General features: G+C 40.4%; 1 protein-coding gene across 1 annotated transcript in view; it reads right to left on the bottom strand.

Moving 5' to 3' along the window:
- The window catches only part of E2F7 (E2F transcription factor 7), a 40,239-nt gene that overhangs the window by 12,514 nt on the left and 4,928 nt on the right, over nucleotides 1–22,797 (bottom strand). Inside the window, exons 3-7 of the mRNA XM_039249936.1 lie at nucleotides 19,646–19,921; nucleotides 14,624–14,792; nucleotides 10,755–11,045; nucleotides 9,219–9,377; nucleotides 7,611–7,745 (exon numbers count right to left, since the gene is read on the bottom strand). Of these exons, the coding sequence (XP_039105867.1) occupies nucleotides 7,611–7,745; nucleotides 9,219–9,377; nucleotides 10,755–11,045; nucleotides 14,624–14,792; nucleotides 19,646–19,921 (1,030 nt within the window). The remainder of the gene's footprint in view (nucleotides 1–7,610; nucleotides 7,746–9,218; nucleotides 9,378–10,754; nucleotides 11,046–14,623; nucleotides 14,793–19,645; nucleotides 19,922–22,797) is intronic.

The raw sequence follows: 22,797 nt of genomic DNA, 5'->3' as shown, positions 1-22,797 counted from the left end.
AACCAGGCGTGTATTTCTACATAGAAATTGTCCCTGTTGCTTAGTCATTCCTACCCTGTTCATTTGTGTAATTTTTCTTTCTAGGTTCAAAGCATGCACATTTTTAGTTTATTTATTTTGAGAGAGAGAGCGAGAGTGAGCGCGAGAGAGAATATGAGTGGGGGAGGGGCAGAGAGAGGAGAGCAAGAATCCCAAGCAGACTCTGCACCGTCAGCACAGACCCCAAAAAACATGCACTTTTTAACAAAATATTTATTTTGAGAGAGAGTGAGTGCAATTTGGGGATGGAGCAGAGAATCCCAAGCAGGCTCCGGACTGTCATTGTGGAGCCCCAATGTGCGGCTAGAGCTCACGAAGCATGAGATTATGACCTGAGCTGAAATCAAGAGTTAGACCCTTAACTGACTGAGCCCTCCAGGCACCCCAAAGCATGCCCATTTTAATGAAAAGACTAATAAATTGAAGGACCCTGCTAGACTTACATTTTCTAAAACACATAAAAAATGAAAAAAATCACTTTTACAAAAGCCCCCCAAATGGTCTTCTTAGAAAATCACAAAGAAAACGGGTCCAGACAGTAACAGGGAACAGATTTACCCTCCTTCCCAAAACAGAATATCAGACAAAATATATTAAAATAGTGGCTCTCAAGACACTGGACAGCAGGATCCTTAAAGACAGGAATCAAATGAGGTGAGATCTATGATTGTCCCTACTTACTGCCTGGAGAATGTTTCCCGGTTAGAGTACAGGGAAGGGAACCTGGACAGAAACTGGAAGTCTCCCCACGTTGAGGATGGAGCTGGGAGCCAAGGAAAGCCAGGACAGTTAGAGTTTGCAGGGCAAAATAACATAGAGGAGAACCATACAAAAAGAATGGTGGAGATCTGCAGAAGGTACTCCCACTCTTAAGTATTCCATGGGACACTCACGCATGTGAGAAACCTACCCAACATCACAGAAACAACCACTCAAAAGGAGAAGAAGGAATAGTGTCTGCAGCTCATCCAGGGCTGGGAATAGCGCCTGTCGTCAATAGCCAGCATGGAAAAATCTTGTAATTCATGGGTCACTGGTTACAATGCTAGACAGGGTATTAATTGCCTCAGTAGTGGGGATAATGCACTAAAGACTAGCTGCTGATGGTCCTACCTACCAAAGCTTAAAAACAAGACCTGAAAGGGTCACTGTTTCCAAGTAACTTCACTGCATCTCAGAACAAAGCTGAAAAACATTTTTAGAAAAACTGAAATATATAGTACCCAACATCTCAGTGTCTGGCATACAATTAAAATTTACCAGGTACACAAAGAATAAGGGAAATATAACTTGCACTGAAGAGACAAATCAATGGAAATGAATTCAAAAGTGACACATGAACAATAAACTATTTGTAAAAAAAATAAAAAGAAAAAAATAAAAATAAAAAAAACAACTATTTGTAAAAAAAAAAAAACAAAAAACAAAACAAAAGTGACACGATAGAATTAGTAGACAGGCACATTAAAACAGGTATTATAATTCCGTGAATTCAGGAAACTAGAGGAAAGACTGAACATGTTGAATAGAGACCATGAAAATCTAAAGGCTCAAGTCAAACTTCCAGTGATAAAAACTGTAATGCTGCAAATGAAAATACAGTGGATGAGACTAATAGCAGATCAGATGCAGAAAAAAGTAAGCCACAGAAATGGTGATTATGTGGTAGATATAAATTTTTCCCCTTATTAAAGTCTTTTAAAAGATAATAGGCTGTTTAAAGCAAAAATAGGGGCGCCTGGGTGGCTCATTCGGTCGTGTCCGACTTCGGCTCAGGTCATGATCTCATGGTTCGTGAATTCGAGCCCTGCATTGGGCTCTGTGCTGACAGCTTAGAGCCTGGAGCCTGCTTTGGATTCTGTATCTCTCTCTCTCTCTCTCTGCCACTCCCCTCCTCATACTCTGTCTCTCTCTCAAAAATAAATAAAACATCAAAAAAATTTTAAAAAAGCAAAAATAACAGTGCATTGTGGAGTTTATAATACACTGAGCAGTAGAATGTTTGGCAATAATAGTACAAAGGCCAGGCAGGGAGAAATAAAAGTATACTATTAAAAGGTCCTTATATAAGTAGTACATCATTTGAAGGTAGCCTGTGATAAGTTAAAGATGTATACTATAAATCCTATGGCAGCCATTAAAATACCACAACGAAGAGTTACAGCTAATACGCCAATAAAACTAGTAAAATGGAAGCATAAAAAATACTTAATAAATCCAAAAGAAGGAAGAAAAAGAGTAAAAAGAAACAATTAGAAGATGGGACAAATTGAAAACAAGTAGCAAGACAGACTAAAATCAAATATCAATAATCACATTAAATGTAAATGGTCTAAACAAGTCAATTAAAAAGTAGAAATTGTCCAATTAGATGAAAAAATTCTCTACCTACCAGAACTTTAAACATAGGTACCAAGAGTTAAAAGAATGAACAATATACACCATGTTAACTAACTAAAAGAAAGCTAAAGTGATTATATTACCATTAGATAAAATAGATTTCAGAACAAAGAATATCATCAAGCATAAAGACGGGTCATTTCATAATGAGAAGAGGGTCAATTCACCAAGAAGACATAGTGATTGATCTTAAATGTTTATGTACCTAATGACATCTTCAAATACACAAAGCAAAACCTGATAGAGCTGAAAGAACAAATCTGCAACTATTCTTTTTTCTTCTTCTTAATGTTTTATTTATTTCTGAGAGAGAGAGAGAGCGAGAGCGAGAGAGAGATAGCGTGAGCTGGGGAGGATCAGAGAGAGAGGGAGACACAGAATCTGAAACAGGCTCCAGGCTCTGAGCTAGCTGTCAGCACAGAGCCCAATGCGGGACTCGAACCCACAAACCACAAGATCACGACCTGAGACGAAGTTGGATGCTTAACTGACTGAGCCACCCAGGCGCCCCAACAAATCTGCAACTATAATCAGACATTTCAACATTCCCCTACCAACAACTGAGAGAAGAAATAAACATAAAGTCAGTAAGAATATAGAAGAATTAGACAACACAATCAACCAATTTGATTTAGTTGTCATTTATAAAACATTCTCCTCAACAAAGTAGAATATACATTCTTTTTAAGTGCATATGGGTAGGCCATATCTGTAACCACAAAACAAACCTCAATAAATTTGAAAGGATTCAAGTTATATATCAAATATATCATCTGCCCACATGGAATGAAATTAGAAATCCATAAGAAGAAGATCTGGAAAATCTCAGAAAATTTGGAAATGAGCACACATCTAAATGAAAGGAAAAAACAAAAGTAAATTGCAAAATTTTGAACTGAAAGACAGAGAAAGCACACATATCAAAATTTGTGGGATAGAGACAAAGCAGTACTTACAGGAAAATTTAATAGCACTAAATACCTGATAGAAAGAAGAATGATCTAGAATAATATCCACTTCCAGATATCTACTTAAGAAACTAGAAAAAAGAGCAAACTGAATTCAAAGTGGAAGGGTAGCTCTACTAGAGATAAACTGAACAGCCCTATAGCTAAAAAAATTGAATCTGTTATTAAAAACCTCTCGTGTAGGAAACTGCTTGCCCACACAGCTTCACTGGTGAATTCTACCACTTGAAGGTATGTATATGAATGTTCATCGTAGCTTTATTTATAAATAAATTTCTAGCCAAAAACTGGAACTAATCCACATGTCCACCAACAAGTAAATGAATACAGAATGATAAATCCATAAAATGGGATACTCAGCAATATATAGGAATGAACTATTGATACATGCTACAATATTAATCTGAAAATAATTATGCTGAGTGAAGCTTGATAAAAAGAGTACACACACTACATTCAATTCTTGTTTTCTTTTCTTTTTTTAAATGTTTATTTCTAGGAGACAGACAGAGAGAGAGACAGCGTGAGCAGGGGAGGGTCAGAGAGAGAGGGAGTCACAGACTGAAACAGGCTCCAGGCTCTGAGCTGGCAGTCAGCACAGAGCCCGACGCGGGGCTCGAACCCACGAACCGTGAGATCATGACCTAAGCGAAAGTCGGACGCTTAACCAACTAAGCCACCCAGGCACCCCGTCAATTCTTGTTTTCATGGTAGTAGTGTTCTGTGAAGTTATCATGAACACTGAATTAGCAAATCCTGAACCACTGCTCTTAAAGGAAATACAGGGTTAGGTTCCTGCCAGCCTTTGGTCACAACATTTTCATCAATTGGTCAACATATAATATCCCTGTTTTATATGTGTGTCTGTTTAAAGACACCTTATTTAATATACATTGTTGATCCATTAGCGTTGAACTCTTAGCCAAAAGCACTAGAACACATGCCTGAATAAGCCTTCCTAACATATGTATTTCCTCTGTAAGTCACTTCATGGCTTCTTATACTTAGAATCCTTAGCATTTCAGTAGGACACTTGCGAGCCATTTTAGCAGCAAAATCCCCAACACAAAGCACAAAAATGTGAACACATGGCACAAAAAGACCATGGAAAGGACACTTGTTTATAGCATGAGAGCCAAGTAGGAATAAGTATGAGAAACAAGACGGCAGAGTTGCCTTGTTTGACCGCAGCTGGGAACAAGGGTGTTGTCAACCCCAATTTTTTGCTACTCTTTGCACGTCTGTGAATGACTGAGAAAATTCTATTAATTTTGGAGTTATCAAAAAATTTTAGTATGTAAATTTGCAAATATGCACTCTGAATGAGCATCAACTGTGTATAATTTCCTTATAAAAATGTTAGAAAACATGTACAAGTCTAGACTGAAAGAAAACAGATCAGTGGTTGCCCTGGGGACGGGACGGGGGTCAGAGGGAGGAATTTCAGAGACAGGAGACTTTGGAGGGTGATGGGTTCATTATCTTGACTACAGTCATTATTTCACAGGTGTACACAATGCAAAACCTACCGAATTGTAATTTTAACCATGTGCCATTTATTCTGTGTCATAACAAAAAAGCAAAGAGGATAAAAAAGGCATGATGCTGGGAAGGAGAAGAGGAAAAAGACATTTATTAAGTTTACCCGTGAGGAATCGCTATTCAAGGAGTGAAGGAGAGTGAATTCAGGAAATCAAAGGTAATATGAAGTTCAGATTGCTGGGTTGATAATGACGATGGTGTTGTCAGTAATGAAACTAAATATACAGAAAAAAGATCAAGTTTCTGTCAGATAGAGAAAGTGAGTTCACAGACCTGGTCCCAAGTCCTGTTCCCCTTATCAGATCGGAGCCCTTCCAGCTGGTTACACAAATCCCTTCCTGAGAATTCTTAACACCAGCTCAGTTCCCCAATTACCTTATTTTCTGCAATGACACTACTCCCCTTGAGTCCCTCTTCTTTTTTAATCTATCTAAAGATCCCTTGTCACTTCTGCTTATTATATCTAGGACAGATTTCCTGGTTTATTTTGAAGCTTTCTGAAATGTGGTCCCAACTGATCAACATTTTATGTCTCATTATTCTCTAGCCCATGCCCTCCACTAAATCAGGGTGGCTGATCTCTAAACAGGCACCAGATTTGTTCTTAGGTATCTGTTCCTTGAACTCAACAGGTCTCCTTCCCTCCAAAACCTAACAGTTCTGTCCATCAGAATGTCACCCATATCTTCTCTGAGTTTTCCCAGAGCCAGGACCACCATATGTAGTGCTTAATTGTTCTGTAATTTTCAAATGTAGGCTAATTATACCTTCGATAGAAGCTCATTAATCACCTAAAGCAAGTAAAGGCACTGATCTGGATACTATAGGTTAATCATGGGTGAATAAAGGCTGAGTCTGCTTTTAACTCACTGAGAATCTACCTCTTTAGAAAATTGTTTTACCATTCCTTAAAATATTAAGCATGGTGCTACCATTTGAGCCATCAAGTCCGTCCCTGGGTATACCCATGAGAAATGAAAACAGATGTTCGTATCAAAACTTCTCTGTGGATGTTCAAAGCGGCATTATTCATAATAGCCCAAAGTGGAAAAAAATCCAAATTTCTATCAACTGATGAATGAATAAATAAAACGTGGCATTTCTATACAACGGGATAGTATTCCACAACAGAAAGCAAGGAAGTACTGATACATGCAATGAGGCTGAAGGACCTTAACAACATTGTGCTAAGTGAATGAAGTTGGTCACAAAAGACTGTATGTTGTGTGAGTCCATTTATAGGGAATCTCCAGAATAGGTAAATCGATAGAGATGGAAATATATTAATTTTCTCCTGGTGCTGGAAAGGAAAGGTTGGGAGGAAGTGGAAGTTAAGTGCTATGTAGACAGGGTTTCTTTTGGGGATGGACTGTGTTTTCCAAGCGACTGTGGTGACGGTGGCACAACTCTGTATTAAAAGCCATTGAACTGTACAGTTTGAATTGATGAGTTATGTGAATTATATTTTATGTGAATTATATCTAAATATGGTTGTTAAAAAGTAAAACAAAAAAGACTGAGTCTGGCTTCAAATGCATAGAGCTGAGGCAATGGCATGACATCAACATCACCGAGCACAGCAGCACATTACGACATTGCAACAGCTCAGATGAGACAGTCCTTGCTCTGGGGGATCAGGGAAAATTTCATGGAGGAGTTGACATTCAAGCCAGATCTTGAAAGCTGAGTAGAATATGTTCATGTCGTAAAGAGGAGGGCTTCACAGGGGAAAAGGCTAGAAGCCAAAGGCAGAAGTGTGGAAAATGGCAAAGGCGTGTAACTCATGCAGGCAGAGATGGCGTCGTATGCGTCTTTCATGCATTTAGTACGGTAACTACGTGTGCACCATCCACATGCAGTAAGTACTGGCTGGGCTGAATTAGTTATACTTGATTTTAAGTGGTTTCATCTAGATCCTAAGTGAATAATGTGTTGTAAGTGAGGTAGAGAGCTATATCTTTTATAAGCCTGGGTTAAATGGCAGGAATTTATGCCACTAATACCAAAATTGGAAGGGTAATTTAAAAATAACTTTAATGGCTTTTTTTCCCATGCAGCATTACTGTATGTAAAGTAGTTGATATAGTAGGATCCAGTTGCAATTGCTCAGATATTACCTGTCAAATAAGTAGAAGATAATACTCTTTTTTGCTTTAGTTTAGTAAAATTATAACATTGGTAACCTGTTAAATAAATTACCAAAAAGGTGTTCTTGACATTTATACTATATTTAGAAGCCATCTCACCATGTATTAGTTTTGTGATCGTAATTGATGTAATTTTAACATTATCTAGGATTTCAAAGAAAAATAATGCTTTATTCCGCTGATGCAGAAACAACCAGAGTTCATAAGAAGTGTTATTTTTAATCCTCGATCCCAAACTTCCAGGAACTCTGGAATAAGATAAAACATGCTAATGAGCTATCATTTAATAGTTACAGAAACTCCCACATTATAAACTCTCAGGATTTCCCTTCCTACTGTATGGGAGCCGGCCGCACACACCATTTGCAGACTAACACACTGCTAGTCTAATTTTGAATGTGACATGGGTTATGGGAAATAAAGATCAATCTCACTGTGTGGTAGATGCATGATTTGGAAAAGGAACTGGGGACTGTAAATAAAATAGGTCCCTAGTAAAACCATGCTCCCTTACCGCTGGGACTGAAGTCCACGGGCCCGATCCATTTGAAGGCTGGTTTACGGCCTCGCTCCTCTGTTACATGCACCTTCTTTATTAGAGCCAAGCTGGTCAGAACATTGGCTATGTCATAGAGGCGCCGTACCTTTGCTTGAAGATATAAAACACAATTATGGTCACACTGCTGTAACTGGCTTTAACACCATTACATTTTAGTTTATGTGACAGGTCACTTTTCTCGGCCTCCATATACACCTCAAGCAGAAAGCAGTGGGGTGCAGCAGAGGCCAAGGGCTCTGTCATGCAATCGCCCCGGATTTATGCATCTGATGCATCTGAAGACACACACTATGGGAAGGTCAGTGTGTCTTTCCTTTTCCACAACTTCACACCCCTTGTGAGAGGCACCTGGTGACGAGCAGGGAGCGCCGAGATTGCAAGAACACCAAGGGAGAGAAAGGGGCTGTAATTAAGGGCTTAGTAAATGTAATTCTGATATGTGGCAGGAGCTTGCTCTGAGCTTCTCCCAGCAGGAGGTGGTGGCACCAGCTCCAGCAGGCAGCTGGCCTATGAAAATGACTGGGATTCCCCAGAGCTTCCTGTGAGGCTGTGCTCCTGGGCAGACGAGACTATTTGAGGCTCAAGGTTATTGAGGTTCAGCTGTGCTGAAGACAGGCAGCTCCTAAGTGGAATCCTGGCATCTGGCCACCTACTGGGGAGGGGAGGGGTGGGCATTCCCTGAGTCTTACAAGAGCTGGGGGAGAGACATTTGAAAATGTGGGCACGAGAGAAGAAATTCAGAAGGGGTGGTAAGACATTGGATAGGCAGGGCAAAACCCACAAAGTAATTTCCATTCAAGAAATCAATTTACAGGTAGGAAACCCACTTGACTTTGTAGCTAAGATCAATCAAAGGAGCTTTCATTATGGTCCAGGAACATCAACCCATTCACCCCAGATGCAATCTTCTTCCCAATTCTGATAGAGCTGAAATTTACCTACATTTCTCCCACAGGGTGCCTATCCCTCCAACGGAGACAGAAAACGCAGAGAACGCTGAGCTCATGGCTTCCCAGGGCTCGAAAAGGGCTACTGGCAGCCAAGGGCATTTGGCTCAACCCAGGCTTGACAGAAAAGGAAAGCGCACTGGGGTACGAATCTCGGAAACTCTTCTTGCCCAGTGGCCTTGTCCCACCACCCTTACCCTACCCTGGTCATTCCTCTGGTTCTTACCTGCAGACAACTTTCATCTCCACCCATCAGGAGAGTAGGCAGGGGGTGAGGAAAAAAGGGGAAAGAAAACTCAGACATTCTGTCTTGGAAGCAGCGATACTAAAGAGAAACGCAAAGCATCTTACACCTTCCCTGACCTGCGTTTGTGGGATGGATGGCATTCTGCTTCCACCATCCATTCTAACTGCCGAGGAAAAGGCATCGGACAGAACTTTTATGGGAATTCTTGTATTTACTAACTTACCTCTCACAGCACCAAGAATCTTTTTGAATGCAGGGAGGATTGCACTTCTCAAAAAAATTTTTTTTCACTCTCACAGGCAGAAAATATCAACATATGAAACCCCACCCTTTTTGTACTGATAAGTGGATTTAGGTGAAGATGCTTACTTTTAAATTTACTATGGTCTGGGGTATCCTGGCTTTCTTCTATCAGTATTTTGGCAGCCACATCAAGAGTAACAATCTTGGTTTTGGAGACGAGGAATAGCATAACAAACTTCTGGCTCATAATTCTCAGAGACTTGTCTTTTCTACTGTTTGCAGATGCTACAAAGGGAATGAAATGAAAGCATCAAAACATATAATTTACCACATGAAAGACGGTGCTTAGAGTTTGCCAGAACTACGGTCTCTACCAGCAGATGGAAAGATCACTCGTTATAGGCAGAAGCCTACTGGACACATAGCACAAAAAGATGGCTTGTGAGGAAATGAGATGGAGTTTCTTTTCTTCTTTTTTTTTAAGTAACCTCTACACCCAATGTGGAGCTCGAACTCACGACCCAGAGATCAAGAGTTGCACGCTCTACTGACTGAGCCAGCCAGGCGCCTCAAGAAATGAGTGAGTTTTCTTATGGCTTGTAAAATTACTCTGCAGTAGGCATAAACTCTGAAATGCATATTTGAAATGATTCTTAATGCTTTACACTCCTACTTCATAGAATAAATCCATGAGGTAGTTTTCCTGAGGCAACTTTTAGAAAAGATGAATGCAGAAGGATAAATGGAAGGGTAGGTTTCAGGGACTGTTTTCAGAACATCAGCTGTTCCTTCAAAGGCAAGAACTCTGTTTTTATTTCTCTGTGTCCACAATATCTAGAATATGTCTTAAGCACAGTAGGTGCTTGCCATTCCCCCTGCTTTTCAGAAATAAGAGAAGAACTAAGCTGGAAACGAATAGGAGACACTGATTAGATGTCTGTTGCTGTAGATGGCAGGCAAACCATTCCCGACAGATGGCTGTCTCCTCTGGTTATTAGGATAAGAACTGGCTCATGGGGTGGAGCTAAAAGGCATGAGACAGTAAATCTAATGAAAACCAGGCCCACATTTCCGTCCCTATTAGATCTGCAAGGGAAATGTTGACTGATACTTGCACTTTATCATCATAGCAATGGGGTATAGGGTGAGACTGATGAAGATCAGTCGTTAAAACAGGAAGAGGATCAATAGGAGCTGAGAGGGGAAGAACCATGTAGATATAAATAAAAAAAATTCTGTATCAAGTGACAGCAGGGGTTATCCATCTTTCTTATCAATGTGTTCTCCTAACGAGGTTCGTTTCTAAGTAATCTGCCCTAAATAGAATTTAAAAAATTGAATTCTCTGAAAAGATAACTTCTTTCAAAGTGAAATTTCTTTAAAGGCTCACAAATAGAAATCAGCATGGGGCTGTCAGTCAGAAACGGGAGTGCTGCTAGTGATCTATAGTCCAAACACACCAAATACCAAGTGAACTGCCACCAGACAGGCTTGAAGTGAGGTCGAGTGGGAAGCCCAGTGGGGGAGCCATCTGTCTCCCTTTCTTCAGTAGACAGAATAGGAGGACATCTCCCTCCAGGGCTGTCAATCTGGCACTGCCCGCCTTAGCAGTGAATCTCTGTGGAAGGAACCATCACTCGTGTGGTTTTATAGTGCACTCACAAGAGGGGTAGTCGGGTTCAGAGAAATCCAGTAACTGTTGATCTTGAGAATCTGGACAGCCATCTTTTTTACGTTCTCCAAGTTTATAATCCATCAGCTCTAGCTCCTTCTGCTGGAGATGTGCCATCTGCTCTTCATATTTCTGCTCCTCTCCCAGTCTCTGGAGGCTCCTCAGGGTTTTTGGCAGGCTGTGGCGTCCATGCCAGCCATACTGATTCTTGGCCACCCGGCTGACCAGATGCAGTGATTCCAGCACATTTACAATGTCATAGATACGTCTTCTTTCAACGCCTGTTTGAAAAATAGAAGTTGACCTTCATGTAGGCAAACATTTTTGAGTAAAAATTCCTAGAGGGCCTGGACCATGTCTGTAAGCTACTCTACATGGTCCCCAGGGCAATGCCCAGCAAGTGTGGATGCCCCACAAGCTCAACCTATAAGGATGTTCTTGGGACCTAACCCTTAAAAGGGCTAGGATAAAAAACATCCACTCAGAGATGGATGTTATATCTATTATATAACAACTCTATTATATCAATAGTATGTCTCTTCTTTAGACCTGTTAGGTAAACCACGTGAACACTTCAGCATGTTAAAATAGGTGGGATTGAGCAACACATGTACTAGTATGTCTAATGGACACTTGATGAATGCTGTTTGGTTGATTTTGACTTAGACTCCTAATTATGCAGACTATAAAACAAACTGGGTCCAATGCATGACACCTCATTGGGACAATTCTATCCTTCCCTGGAGTTTGAATGATGTGAAATAATTATCTTGTTAACTCTCCTAATGGCCCAGGAAGGAAAAAGATGGCAAATATTTTGTTTCCTATTTTGTGTTGGAAACTCAGGTGTCTAGAGCTTGGATACCCTTCTCAAGTTGCTGGAGGAAGCTACAGCCAGGGCTGAACAACATATGAGGTTCCTTTTGCTCATATCTTGGCTCCTGGTAACTGTCCCTGTGCTCCCAGTCATAGCTGTTTGGGCCAAACAGCCCATGCGTAAAGCACAGAGACTCTTCATGTATAATACAGGCTGACCATGAAATTCATCAAGTCCTTACCCACTTTCCCAGCACTCTCAAAATAGCTAGAATTATGGGCTATCACATTTACCAAAAATATTTACAGTAAAGTGTGGGGGCTTTGAGGTCAGAGTGTCTGGACTGGAATCCCTGCTCTATCCCTTATTACCTGGCTAATCTTTCTGTGCCTTAGTATTTATCTCATAAAATAATGAGGATTCCATGTGACCATAAACGTAAAGGGTCTCCAATAGGGTGTCAATTTGTATCTACTGTTAATGTATTATTTTGTAAATACTTGTACACAGCGTTGGAACTGCCTAAATTCCCTGCTAGTATGAGAGGTCACAAAAGGAATAGATTTTAAAACTTTCCTGTGACTCATCCTGTTGTGCCACAGGCCCTTAGGCTTTTGGAACCCACTGGCTTCTTTGCTCTCATCTGAGTACCCATAACAAAAGCCTCTGGGCATCTCCCAGAAAACTAATCCAGCTACAGAGATGCCCTCTTTCTGCTCACTTGCCAGGAGCCATTATATAATCAGCAGTCTCAGTGAATGTAGCTTCTGGCCCTCCAAAGATTTAACACAAGAAATTGACCAAATTCTGATGACAACTTTGGAGGTGAAATGGAGTTCTATCATCTGCAGGAAGAGGTATTTCACAGTCAATCAGAACATCTCAGCTCATGACCCTGAAAAGCTCTTCATCCTCAGAAGCTCAGGCTTTGGTGCCAGATGCCTACTGGAAGGTGCTGGCAGGGCAGCCAACAGCCCCGTGTCCAGATCTGCCTGGCTTTTTATCCCAGTCTGTTTTCATATATTAACACATCTTGTTTAGAGTGTAACATTCTATAAACCTTCCCATTAGAAATGTCATGTGAATGCACCGAGACACCCCGGGGCCAGCCATATGCTGGGCTGTTCTGTGATTCTGTATTCGATACAAACTGTTAAATCTCCATCTAGTGAGTAGACATCCTAAGACGGGAAAATAAAGGAAGATTCTGACCACTTGGAGGGCAGATGAGTATTTAATATGCACAATGGGTGTTTACTAGGCGGTGTTGGTAAAAGCCACTGTGGCAGCTGCCTGTCTAGACAATCATCTTTTCAATCTGGACTGGGTTTATCTGTCTACTGGCCATTGCACTAGAAAGTTCCATTTCACAGGTCTCGAGACTTTCAGGTTACTCTGAGGCTTGCTCTGTCAGGAAGGGTTTTCCTGGCAGCCAGCTCTTTTCTTTTGTATCAGTGTAATCCTGTTAATTCTAGTTGTGGCATTATTTACGCCCCCAAGGATTTGTCACTTATTACCATGCTTCCCTTAGGCCTCGATGGAGCTTTTGTCTAATCTTTTGTCTTCTGTACTGACATCAGTGCAAGGTCCGAGGATGGAAGTTGGGAGTATGGAGGAAGCTGGTTTCATGAACCTCAGTGAGGACACCGTGTGCTACTGTTTCACCCTCATCCTCTGTAAGGTCAGTTTCCAGGCCTGTGCCTCAAATGGGTGTACACTAAGCCTCCATCCACTGGGTCACTTTCCCTTTCTTGTTTCAGTGGTACCAATGCCAAATACTGTGTTTTATTTCTGGACTCCCCAATCAGGCACTATACTTCCTTTCTCAGAGGGTGAAAGGACAGCTTGGGGAGGGCAGAGAGAGGTCTAGTAATTTTGAGTAGAAACTGTTCCACATAACATAAGAGTTACCCATGCCAGGCCCTGAGTTAGGCATGTTGCTGACATTCTCCCCAACTTCCTTAAGTTTCTGCAAGGTAGGTGCTATGATCCTTGGGTTATAGTCAGGAAAAGGTTAAGCAACTTTTTAAAAACTCTCAGCCTATAAACTGGAGACCCTCCATCTGACCCAAAGCCCAGCCCGTGGTCCTTGCATCACATCCATTGCCTCATTATCTTAGTTTCCAGCAACTAAAACAGTTTTAGCCATTATTCAGACTGACAATCATCTACTGGGACACATTTCCCAGGGTTAGGGGAAGAAAGAGAAGTAATAAACAAATTAAAAATATAATCTATCATAAAGCCTGTTTATTTGTTTTTTTCTTTTTTTCTGTATGTAAAATCTTATTTTTTAAGGGGATACCCTATACCTTCAAATCACTGTGATTTCTGCTTAGTTAAGATTGTCAATGTTTATCCTGAGACCAATTGCAAGCCATGTCCACTAGAGGTCTCTCCTCTGAGGCAGCCGTCTACGTACTTACAGCCTATACCTCATTGCATATTACACACACCCATGCCATGTGAACACATGTACTTCTCTTTGTTAGAAGGCTTAGATGTTTACGCCCAGATGTGCTCCCTCCAGTTTGGTAGGCTTGCTGTGAGTCTCACACTACAGTGTGAGTGACACTCACTGAGTGAGTGACACACTGAAGCCACACTACAGTGGCTTCAAACAGAAAGCTCTTGCTCTCAAATCCTATTTGATAATAGAAGTTAACACCAGGTCTGAACTCTAAGATGCATTTTTAAAAATAAATAGCAAGCTATTTGAAAATATGTTCTGTCTGTCTGCAATAATATGAAATTAAAAGTGATATATTAATTTTTAATGTGAGTCTTTCATACAAATATTTTATAAGGTCAAAACCCACAAATTCTCATTTGCCCCTCAGGCCTAGAAGACTCCCTGGAATCATCTGCATAAGGATGAGAAATTTGATGACAGAAGGAAGTTTTACTTGCTCCTGCGTTCTTATCCTTCCAGAGCCCACTCTTTACTTAACGAGAAGCTCTCTGAAGACTTTGGCCTGCCTGAGGAAACCAGTTTCCCACTGTGACTGGAGACAGGCCTCCAGGTAATCTGATGATACATACCAAGACTGACAGCAACTTCATCTAGGGAAATGGTTGTTTTCTCGGTTGACAAGGGATAACTTGGATAGCGAGCTAGAAACTTCTGGCACAGGAGTCCTAGACTTTTCTGTTTTCTGCTTGGCCTCTGCTTTTCAAATTCATCCACAGCACTGTCCCCAACAACATCAAGCTGCAAAGGGCAGACAATAGGGAGAGGAGAGATGTCACAGTTAATATCCTTATGGAGAAATTGCATGCAAAGTGCAGAAGAAATGCTTGAACAAATGAGTTATTGGCAAACCTGGGGGACATCCCAATCCATACCATTCTAGATTCTGGTTAAAATACATTCATTACCTAATCCAATTCTCTTAACATTTTACTGGATGCTTTCTTTGGACTAATTTTTTTTCTCCTTTGAAACTTGAGGATGAGTCTATTGGTTAAAAGCTTAAAAAATGAACAGTATAGTCATTTATGGCTTGCTACACCCTTGCTACGAATGTGCTCACTAGACCTGTAGATCAGCATCACCAGGATCAGCTCCATCCCAGACCTGACGTATCAGAATCTAGGTCTTGGGTGATTCCTGTTGACAAAAATCTGAGATCCATTGGCCTGCATTGCATCATCAAAGTGTTTTACTTTTTACAACTGACCAACAGTTCATGGAACTGAACAAGGGCAGCTGTCTTACTCCTCCTTATTCTTTCTTATTATAAGGGCACTAAAGCGGTGTCCTTGTCTCAGCAACCCACATCTGAAACAGGCTCACTTCAAGCCTGAAAATGTAAAAGGCTTTTCAACGAACAGATCCAAGGAGGAAAGTGGTATGATTATCTCAGTGAGCTTCAGAAAAAGCATTTGATAAATTTAACACCCATTCATGATTTTCAAAAATGCTCTTAGAAAACTAGAAATGGAAACTTTCTCCAATAAAGTGTATTCATAAAAACCTAACAGCAAACACATGTCTTTTTTTTTTTTTTAATTTTTAATGTTTTATTTATTTCTAGGAGAGAGAGAGAGAGAGAGAGAGAGACAGCGTGAGCAGGGGAGGGTCAGAGAGAGAGGGAATCACAGACTCTGAAACAGGCTCCAGGCTCTGGGCTGGCAGTCAGCACAGAGCCCGACCCGGGGCTCAAACCCACGAACCGCGAGATCATGACCTAAGGGAAAGTCGGACGCTTAACCGACTAAGCCACCCAGGCGTCCCAGCAAACACATGTCTTAATGGAAAAATCTTGGAAGTATTCCCTTAAAATCTGGAAAATGATAAGGATGCCCATTATCACGGTTCCTTTTCTACATCCTATTGAAGATCCTAGCCAGTGCCTGAGGATAAGAAAAAGAAACTGAGGCACAAGGATTAGAAAAGAATAAGCAAAACTTTCATTCTGCAGAAGACATAATTGTTTACATAAAAAACTCAAAAGTATCTCAGATAAATTATTTAAAATAATAAGTGAAGGGTGTTATGCTGAGCGAAATAAGTCGGGCAGAGAAGGACAGCTACCATATGTTTGCACGTATAAGAGGATTAGGAGGAACTTAACAGAGGACCATGGGGGAGAAAAAGGGGGAAAATAGTAGGGGAGAGGGAGGGAGGCAAACCATGAGAGACTCTTGAATGCTGAGAACAAACTAAGGACTGATGACTATGGGGGGTAGGGGAAGGGGAGGGATGGGCATGGAGGAGGGCACTTGTGGGGATGAGCACTGGGTGTTATATGGAAACCAACTGGACAATAAACTATTTAAAGAATAAAATAAAATAAAATAAAAAGTGAATTTGGCAAAGTAGCTGTAAAGGCAAAACAACAGATTTAAAAAATCAGCTGCATTGCCATATGGTAGTAACAGAAAAATGAAAAGACATTATTTACAATAGCAACAAGAAGTTTTTAGGAACAAATCTAGCAAAAATCTATTTGCATAAAATATCAAAAATTAGGTCTTAGAGAAATATACTTAAAACTTAGAGAAATATACTATCTTCAGGGATAGGAGGGCTCAGTACAGCTTTATTCTTCTGAAATTAATCTACATGCAATGCAATTCCAATTAAAATCCAATCTGAAGGGGCACGAGGGTGGCTTGGTTGGTTAAGAATCCGACCCTTGAATTTGGCTCACGTCATGGTCTCATGGTTCATAAGATCGAGACCTGCACTGGGCTCCGTGCTGAGCATGGAACTTGCGTAGGATTCTCTCTCCCTTGCTCTCTGCCCCTCTTCCACTTGTGCATGTACATGCACACACACACACACACACACTCTCTCTCTCTCTCAAAATAAATAAATAAACATTAAAAAAATCCAATCTAAAGTATTTATAGAAGAACAAAAGGCAAAGAATAGCTCACACACTCTGAAGCAAAATAAGTTGAGAGTCTTGCTTTATCTGATATCAAGGCTTGTTACAATATGGTATTGGTGTAGCGATGCATAAATTGGCCAATGGAACAGAAGAGAGCCAAGAAACAGATACATACATGAAAGGAACTTCGACATATGACAGACATAGCATTGCCAACTTGAGAGAGTAAGGACTGAATAAATAGTGCAGGGACAATTGATTATAAGAAGCAACATGAAAAAACACAAGCACTAAATTGAAGTGTAATATACAGAACTGATAAAGGTTTATTTTCAAGAATATACAATAAACTCCTACAAATCAATATGGGCAAAAAAACCCAATAAAAATCAACAAAGAACACTGCACAAACACTTCACAGAAGAGGGGAAAAAAACATGGTGGCCAGTAAACATGTGGAAAGGGGTTGGGCCTCATTAGTAACCAAGGAAAAGCAAGTGAATACCACACTAATACACAATTGTATACCCATTAGATTGGCAGAAATTAATAAATTTGACAGTGTGAAGTGTCAAAGAAGATGTGGATCAATAAATGTTCATACATCACTGGGGGATGAAAACAGCACTTGGAAAAGCAATTACTTTGTGAATATTTGCATATCCAATGGCCTAATCACTTCACTACTAGATGTATAACCTAGAGCAGTAGTTCTCAAATTTCTTGTTCATAGAAGCTTTTCATATTCCTAAAAATTACTGAGGAATATCTTCTTTAAAATGATTTTTTACTACCTTTTGATAGAATATTTGGTCATAAAAAATATACTTATGTACATATCTTTAACACCCAAAACTGAACAATGCTATTAATTTACATCTGCCTACCCCACAGAGTAATCTTTCTCCTAAATTTTCATGTATTATTTCATCGCCATTTTCAAATAGTTCTATCACATATGCACATATTTCTATGCAATATATTGCTTATGTTTTGTTTTGTTTGGGTTTTCAACTTTTGTAAAATTGAAACTAGTAGTCTTCTGAAACTTGCTCCTTTCAATCAACATACGTCTTTAAGATTCATCCATGTTCTTGCATATAGCTATGATTTTCTCTCATTGTCACTGCTGTTTGATATTCCACTGTATGAATATACCACAATTTAGTTATCCATTTTCCTAGTGTTAGCCATGTGTGTAGTTTCCAGTGTGCGCTAAATAGGAACTGTGCTGCCATGATATTCTTGTTCACGTCTCTTGGCGTACACATACAGGGGTTTCTCCAGAGCAGTGGTTCTCAAAGTATGGTCTGATTTGTATTTAGTTACGTGGAAAAACCTATTAATTAGTTCTATCACTGCAACGAAGTATAACAGGTTCACTTCATTTTGTTCTATTAATTTCAAGTTGTAACTCGGGACACCTTTTCCTCTTCTCCTTTTTTAATTTCTTCATTTTGGTAACTTTTATAGCATAAAAAGTCTACCAAAAGGAGGAAAATAGAAGAGAAATAACACTCAAATCTGTAACTTTTCTTAGCAAGCCTGGGAAAATGCTTTTTTAAAAAAATTTTTAAATGTTTTATTTATTTCTGAGAGAGAAAGAGAGAGAGACAATGTGATTTTATTTATTTCTGAGAGAGAGAGTGTGAGCAGGGGAGGGTCAGAGAGAGAAGGAGACACAGAATTCAAAGCAGGCTCCAGGCTCTGAGCTAGCTGTCAGCAAAGAGCCTGACGCGGGGCTTGAACCCACAAACCATGAGATCATGACCGAGCTGAAGTTGGACACTTAACCGACTGAGCCACCCAGGCGCTGGAAGCCTGGGAAAACATTTAATGGAAGAGTGAAAATTATTTACCTTTGATTTATTTATTTTTTTTTAAAGTATAGATACGCTGCTTAAACAATAGCTCTGGTTCTCCATAGGACAGATAATTTAAAGATGATTTACCGTTAAGGTCCCAAAGCATTCAACATATGTAAAAATAATGAAATTTTCCAAGTCTAAAATACACTATTACTCTCAAAATCAGAGTAAAATTATAATTCACAGCAGCATTTTAAAAGTCCAACTTCTTCATTAAATCAAAATTATTAAATGTTTTTGCTTAAAAAGTTATCATTTTTAAATGTGTACTGGGAGTAGTCAAGGGGGTAGCACACAGACGAAAAAAACCCATTCATTATGAAAAAAATAAGATAGAGTGAGAAATCCATTTCAGCTAGTAGTAAGATATTGTTTTGATATATTTTGATATCTGTAAAGAGCAGGGATTTGTGGATGAAAGATACTGCCTGTCTAAAGGTATTTTACCATTATAGACATCTGACATGCCATTAAATCACCCCAATGGCAAAAAAAAAAAAAAAAGAAAAGAAGGAAGACATTAATACTGCTTTTGGCTCAATGGTAACTGAAAAATTGAGAATTCTATGACTTTTAAATAATCAAGTAAAGATTTAAAAATTGCATAAAGCCTGGGGTGCCTGGGTGGCTCAGTTGGTTAAGCATCTGACTCTTGGTTTCAACTCAGGTCATTATCTAGTGGTTTCATGGGTTTGATCCCCACATCGAGCTCCATGCTGACAGTGTGGGGCCTGCTTGGGATTCTCTCTCTGCCTTTCTCTCTGTCCCTCCCCCACTCACACTGTCTCTGTCTCCCTCAAAATAAATAAACTTAAAAATTTTTTTTCTATAAAGCCTGAGACACATGGCCTGTTTACCTGCAGAGAGTCTGTAAAGGCATCATCCTTGTTTTCAATGGGTCTGAACAGTCCCTTTTTCTTCTCTCGGTCTCTGATGTCGGGGCTGGCAGCACTAATGAGCACCTTCAGGTTAGCTGTGGGCGTCCACGGTTCTGCCTGCTGTCTGTCAACAAGCTTAACTGGAGTAATGGGGTTTCTTTCTGGAGTGAAGAGTTTTTGCTTTGATAAATCAATTGGTTCATTTTTTATTGGAGTCTTCGGGGCCATCCTTGAGAGATCAACAAATATGTTTTCCTATTTTAAAAAAAGAGACCTTTTAGTAAGAATGAGAAAGGGCAGGTATAAGCTGAAAGCATTGATTCACCAAGACATGAAAATACAAAGAGACCATATGTTCACCACTGAAAAATATCAGGCTAGGACTAATGAAAATAGACTGAAGGATTCATGGAATCCAAGAGTGGTTCAGTGAGAACATGATTATCATCTACTGTTTTTAAACATACTTCTTATGGCATCTCTGGGAAAGAAGTTGAGTGTATCTGTAGATGCTTGTAATTGTTGGGGATGATAACAGGGGCAAATGTGGGCTGAGTCTGTATTGCTTCTCTATTTACAAGTTTGCACTAACTGGTGCAGTACTACAATTATGCTTTTGTAGTCTGGTGTTCACCGGTGCTAATGCAGAAATTTGTAGCAGGACCAACCAATGGAAAAATATCCAACAAAATGCCACATTTCAAACCAACCTGGAAGGACTGTTATTCCTTTAGACAGTACTTCTCAAACTATCCATGGTGAAGGGCCAGGGTTTTTTATTTCCAAACTCCCACATACTGATACGTGGTTTTACTTCACAGGACTCGTATGCATTTTCCACCACCTGTGACTCTCCGTGTGAGTTTGCCACTCAAACAACCTACAGCCTGTTCAATAGGAAGAGACCACTGATCATGGGCTTAGATGCCACAGAGGACAAGATCAAATTGTTGCAGAGCTTTCTAAGTGCCTGACTTTCAAATTCGGTTCTTAATTTTTTGCGGTTTAGCTATAGTTTTTGGATTAGCACCTGCCCCCAGTCCACACTTTGAGTAGACTGCCTTAGATAATTATAAGAAAGATCAGTGATGGGTCCATTAGTCCCTTAGTCCACTTTGAAAAAGGACTACGTATATGGAAGCCACATTTGGAAATATCAAGTAATGAAAACAAGTTTCTTTCCCTTAAAATCAGGATCCGTCATTCAAAAATGGAAAGATTCTGTCCTTTCTGTAGCAGAAGTCACCTCCAAGCAATTGTATTTTACATAATGATGAAGGTGGATGAGTTACAGGTTTGTCCCTCCTTCTCTATACGCCTATCATTCTAGAGCTACTGTGTGCTTGGATTTCGGGTGAGCAGTCCTTTAAGAAAAGTGCTTTCCCATAAAGGAGCAACATATGAAGAGAGGGGAAAAAAGGCTGGGTGCACCCAGAGCTTGTGTTAGCCAGGCCAACTCTTGTTCCTTGGATCAGCAGAGCTCACAGTGAGGTTTTGCCCCAGTGTCACTGGGAGGGAGGGGGGATGGGAGTGACAGTTTCCTACCACGCAGCACAAACAGCCATCCTGGAGCACTGCATCTACCCACGTGTCGTAACACGTCCCTATTAATGTGCAGTTCTGATGAAGTCTTCTACAAGGGACCTCTGAAGGGAAAGTATTGAGTGTTTGCTAGGCACCGCACCCCATTTTATGTACTTTACATATAGTAATTCCTTATCCAACCCTGAGACGTAGGTATTATTATTTTTTCTGTCTACAGATGAAGAAACTGAGGCACAGAGAGGTTAAATAACTTGCCTGGGGTCATATGCAACCTTCATTTAGTATAAAAGTCACCCGTATGCAAGAAACAGGTGATAGCAGAAGTTCCTGAAATCCTGCATCTAGAAATGAGTTTATCTTGGGCACAAACCAGGAAGAAGTGATTTTTATCACAGATCCAACAAAAGGTACCCAGCAGGCCGCTGATCCCTAGTGGCACTGTGGACAGGCAGTATGGACGGGGAAGTAGTGATGCACCTAGGCTCTTGGACCAGCTTACCTGTGTCTGATGCTTATCAGTGTGGGCAAGCTGCTTGTCTCACTATATTTTAATGCTCTCGACTAAAAATGAAGTTCATAAAAATACCAACCTCAAGGGTTATTAAAGTAGATCCTGGCATATAGTGAGCACTCAATAAAACCTGGCTGTTACCTATTCCCCTCTATCCCATTTTATTACTGTCCATTCTGGCACTCAGAGCTAATACAATACAGCGTGTCATACCGTTATTTAGCTTCCTAGGTGTGTGTCTTGACTCATTAATGAGACTGTGCACTTCCAGAGGTCAGGAATCAAGTTCCATGGCTCATTCCTCATAATTTTTTGGCACAGTGCCCTGCACCTTATGGGTGCTGACAGAACACTGTGCCTTGATTATCTCGTTTTCTAAAATGTATCCCTGTGATAAGGGTGTAGGCCAGCCTCACTGAGGTGGGCAGAGATCCACACTCCTTTTGTGCTCCCTCTAGGGGACCTGCCTGTTCTCAAAGGAGTAGTACAAAGCTCCTACTTCTGCTCCACGGAGGAACAATTTAGATGGATTATTCCCTCCAACACTTTGATATATTTTCACTACAGTTTAATATTTAAAGTTGGAGTGGAATTAGATTACCTGCTAGGTTCTGATTGTACACACCTCTGCATCAAGAGAAAAAAGAATGCCAAGCAAATTTGTATGCTGAGATCTCAGATGGGCAGAAAGTCAACTGTAATCTAATCGCACCCTGCTTCATCTCTCTGTCCGGCCTGCAGTCCTAACACTGTATAAGTGGAAAGGGAGTTTGAATGAGACTGGAAACCTGGTTTTTGTCTTTTTGATACTGGACAAATTGTTCTGTCTGGACCCCAAGTTTCCTTATCACTAAAATAAGGGATTCCAACTAAAGTATCTACCTCCAAGGCTTTCCAGCCAGGCTACCCAGCTGCGTGGTAGAAAGGGATGTACTGAGATCTCGTCAGGAATGAATGACTCATTCCCCCTGATGCTGGAAGCCCTTCACCGGGACTGAGAGGGCGGACTTGTCCGAAATCACAACCTCCCAGGGAGGCCTGGACTGCCCTCGATGCCAGTAGAGGTAGCACTGAC

The sequence above is a fragment of the Hyaena hyaena genome, unplaced genomic scaffold, assembly GCF_003009895.1.
Source record: "Hyaena hyaena isolate Hyena2069 unplaced genomic scaffold, ASM300989v1 scaffold_352, whole genome shotgun sequence".
Classification (NCBI taxonomy): Eukaryota; Metazoa; Chordata; class Mammalia; order Carnivora; family Hyaenidae; genus Hyaena; species Hyaena hyaena.
This window is presented reverse-complemented; position numbering and strand designations above follow the sequence as displayed.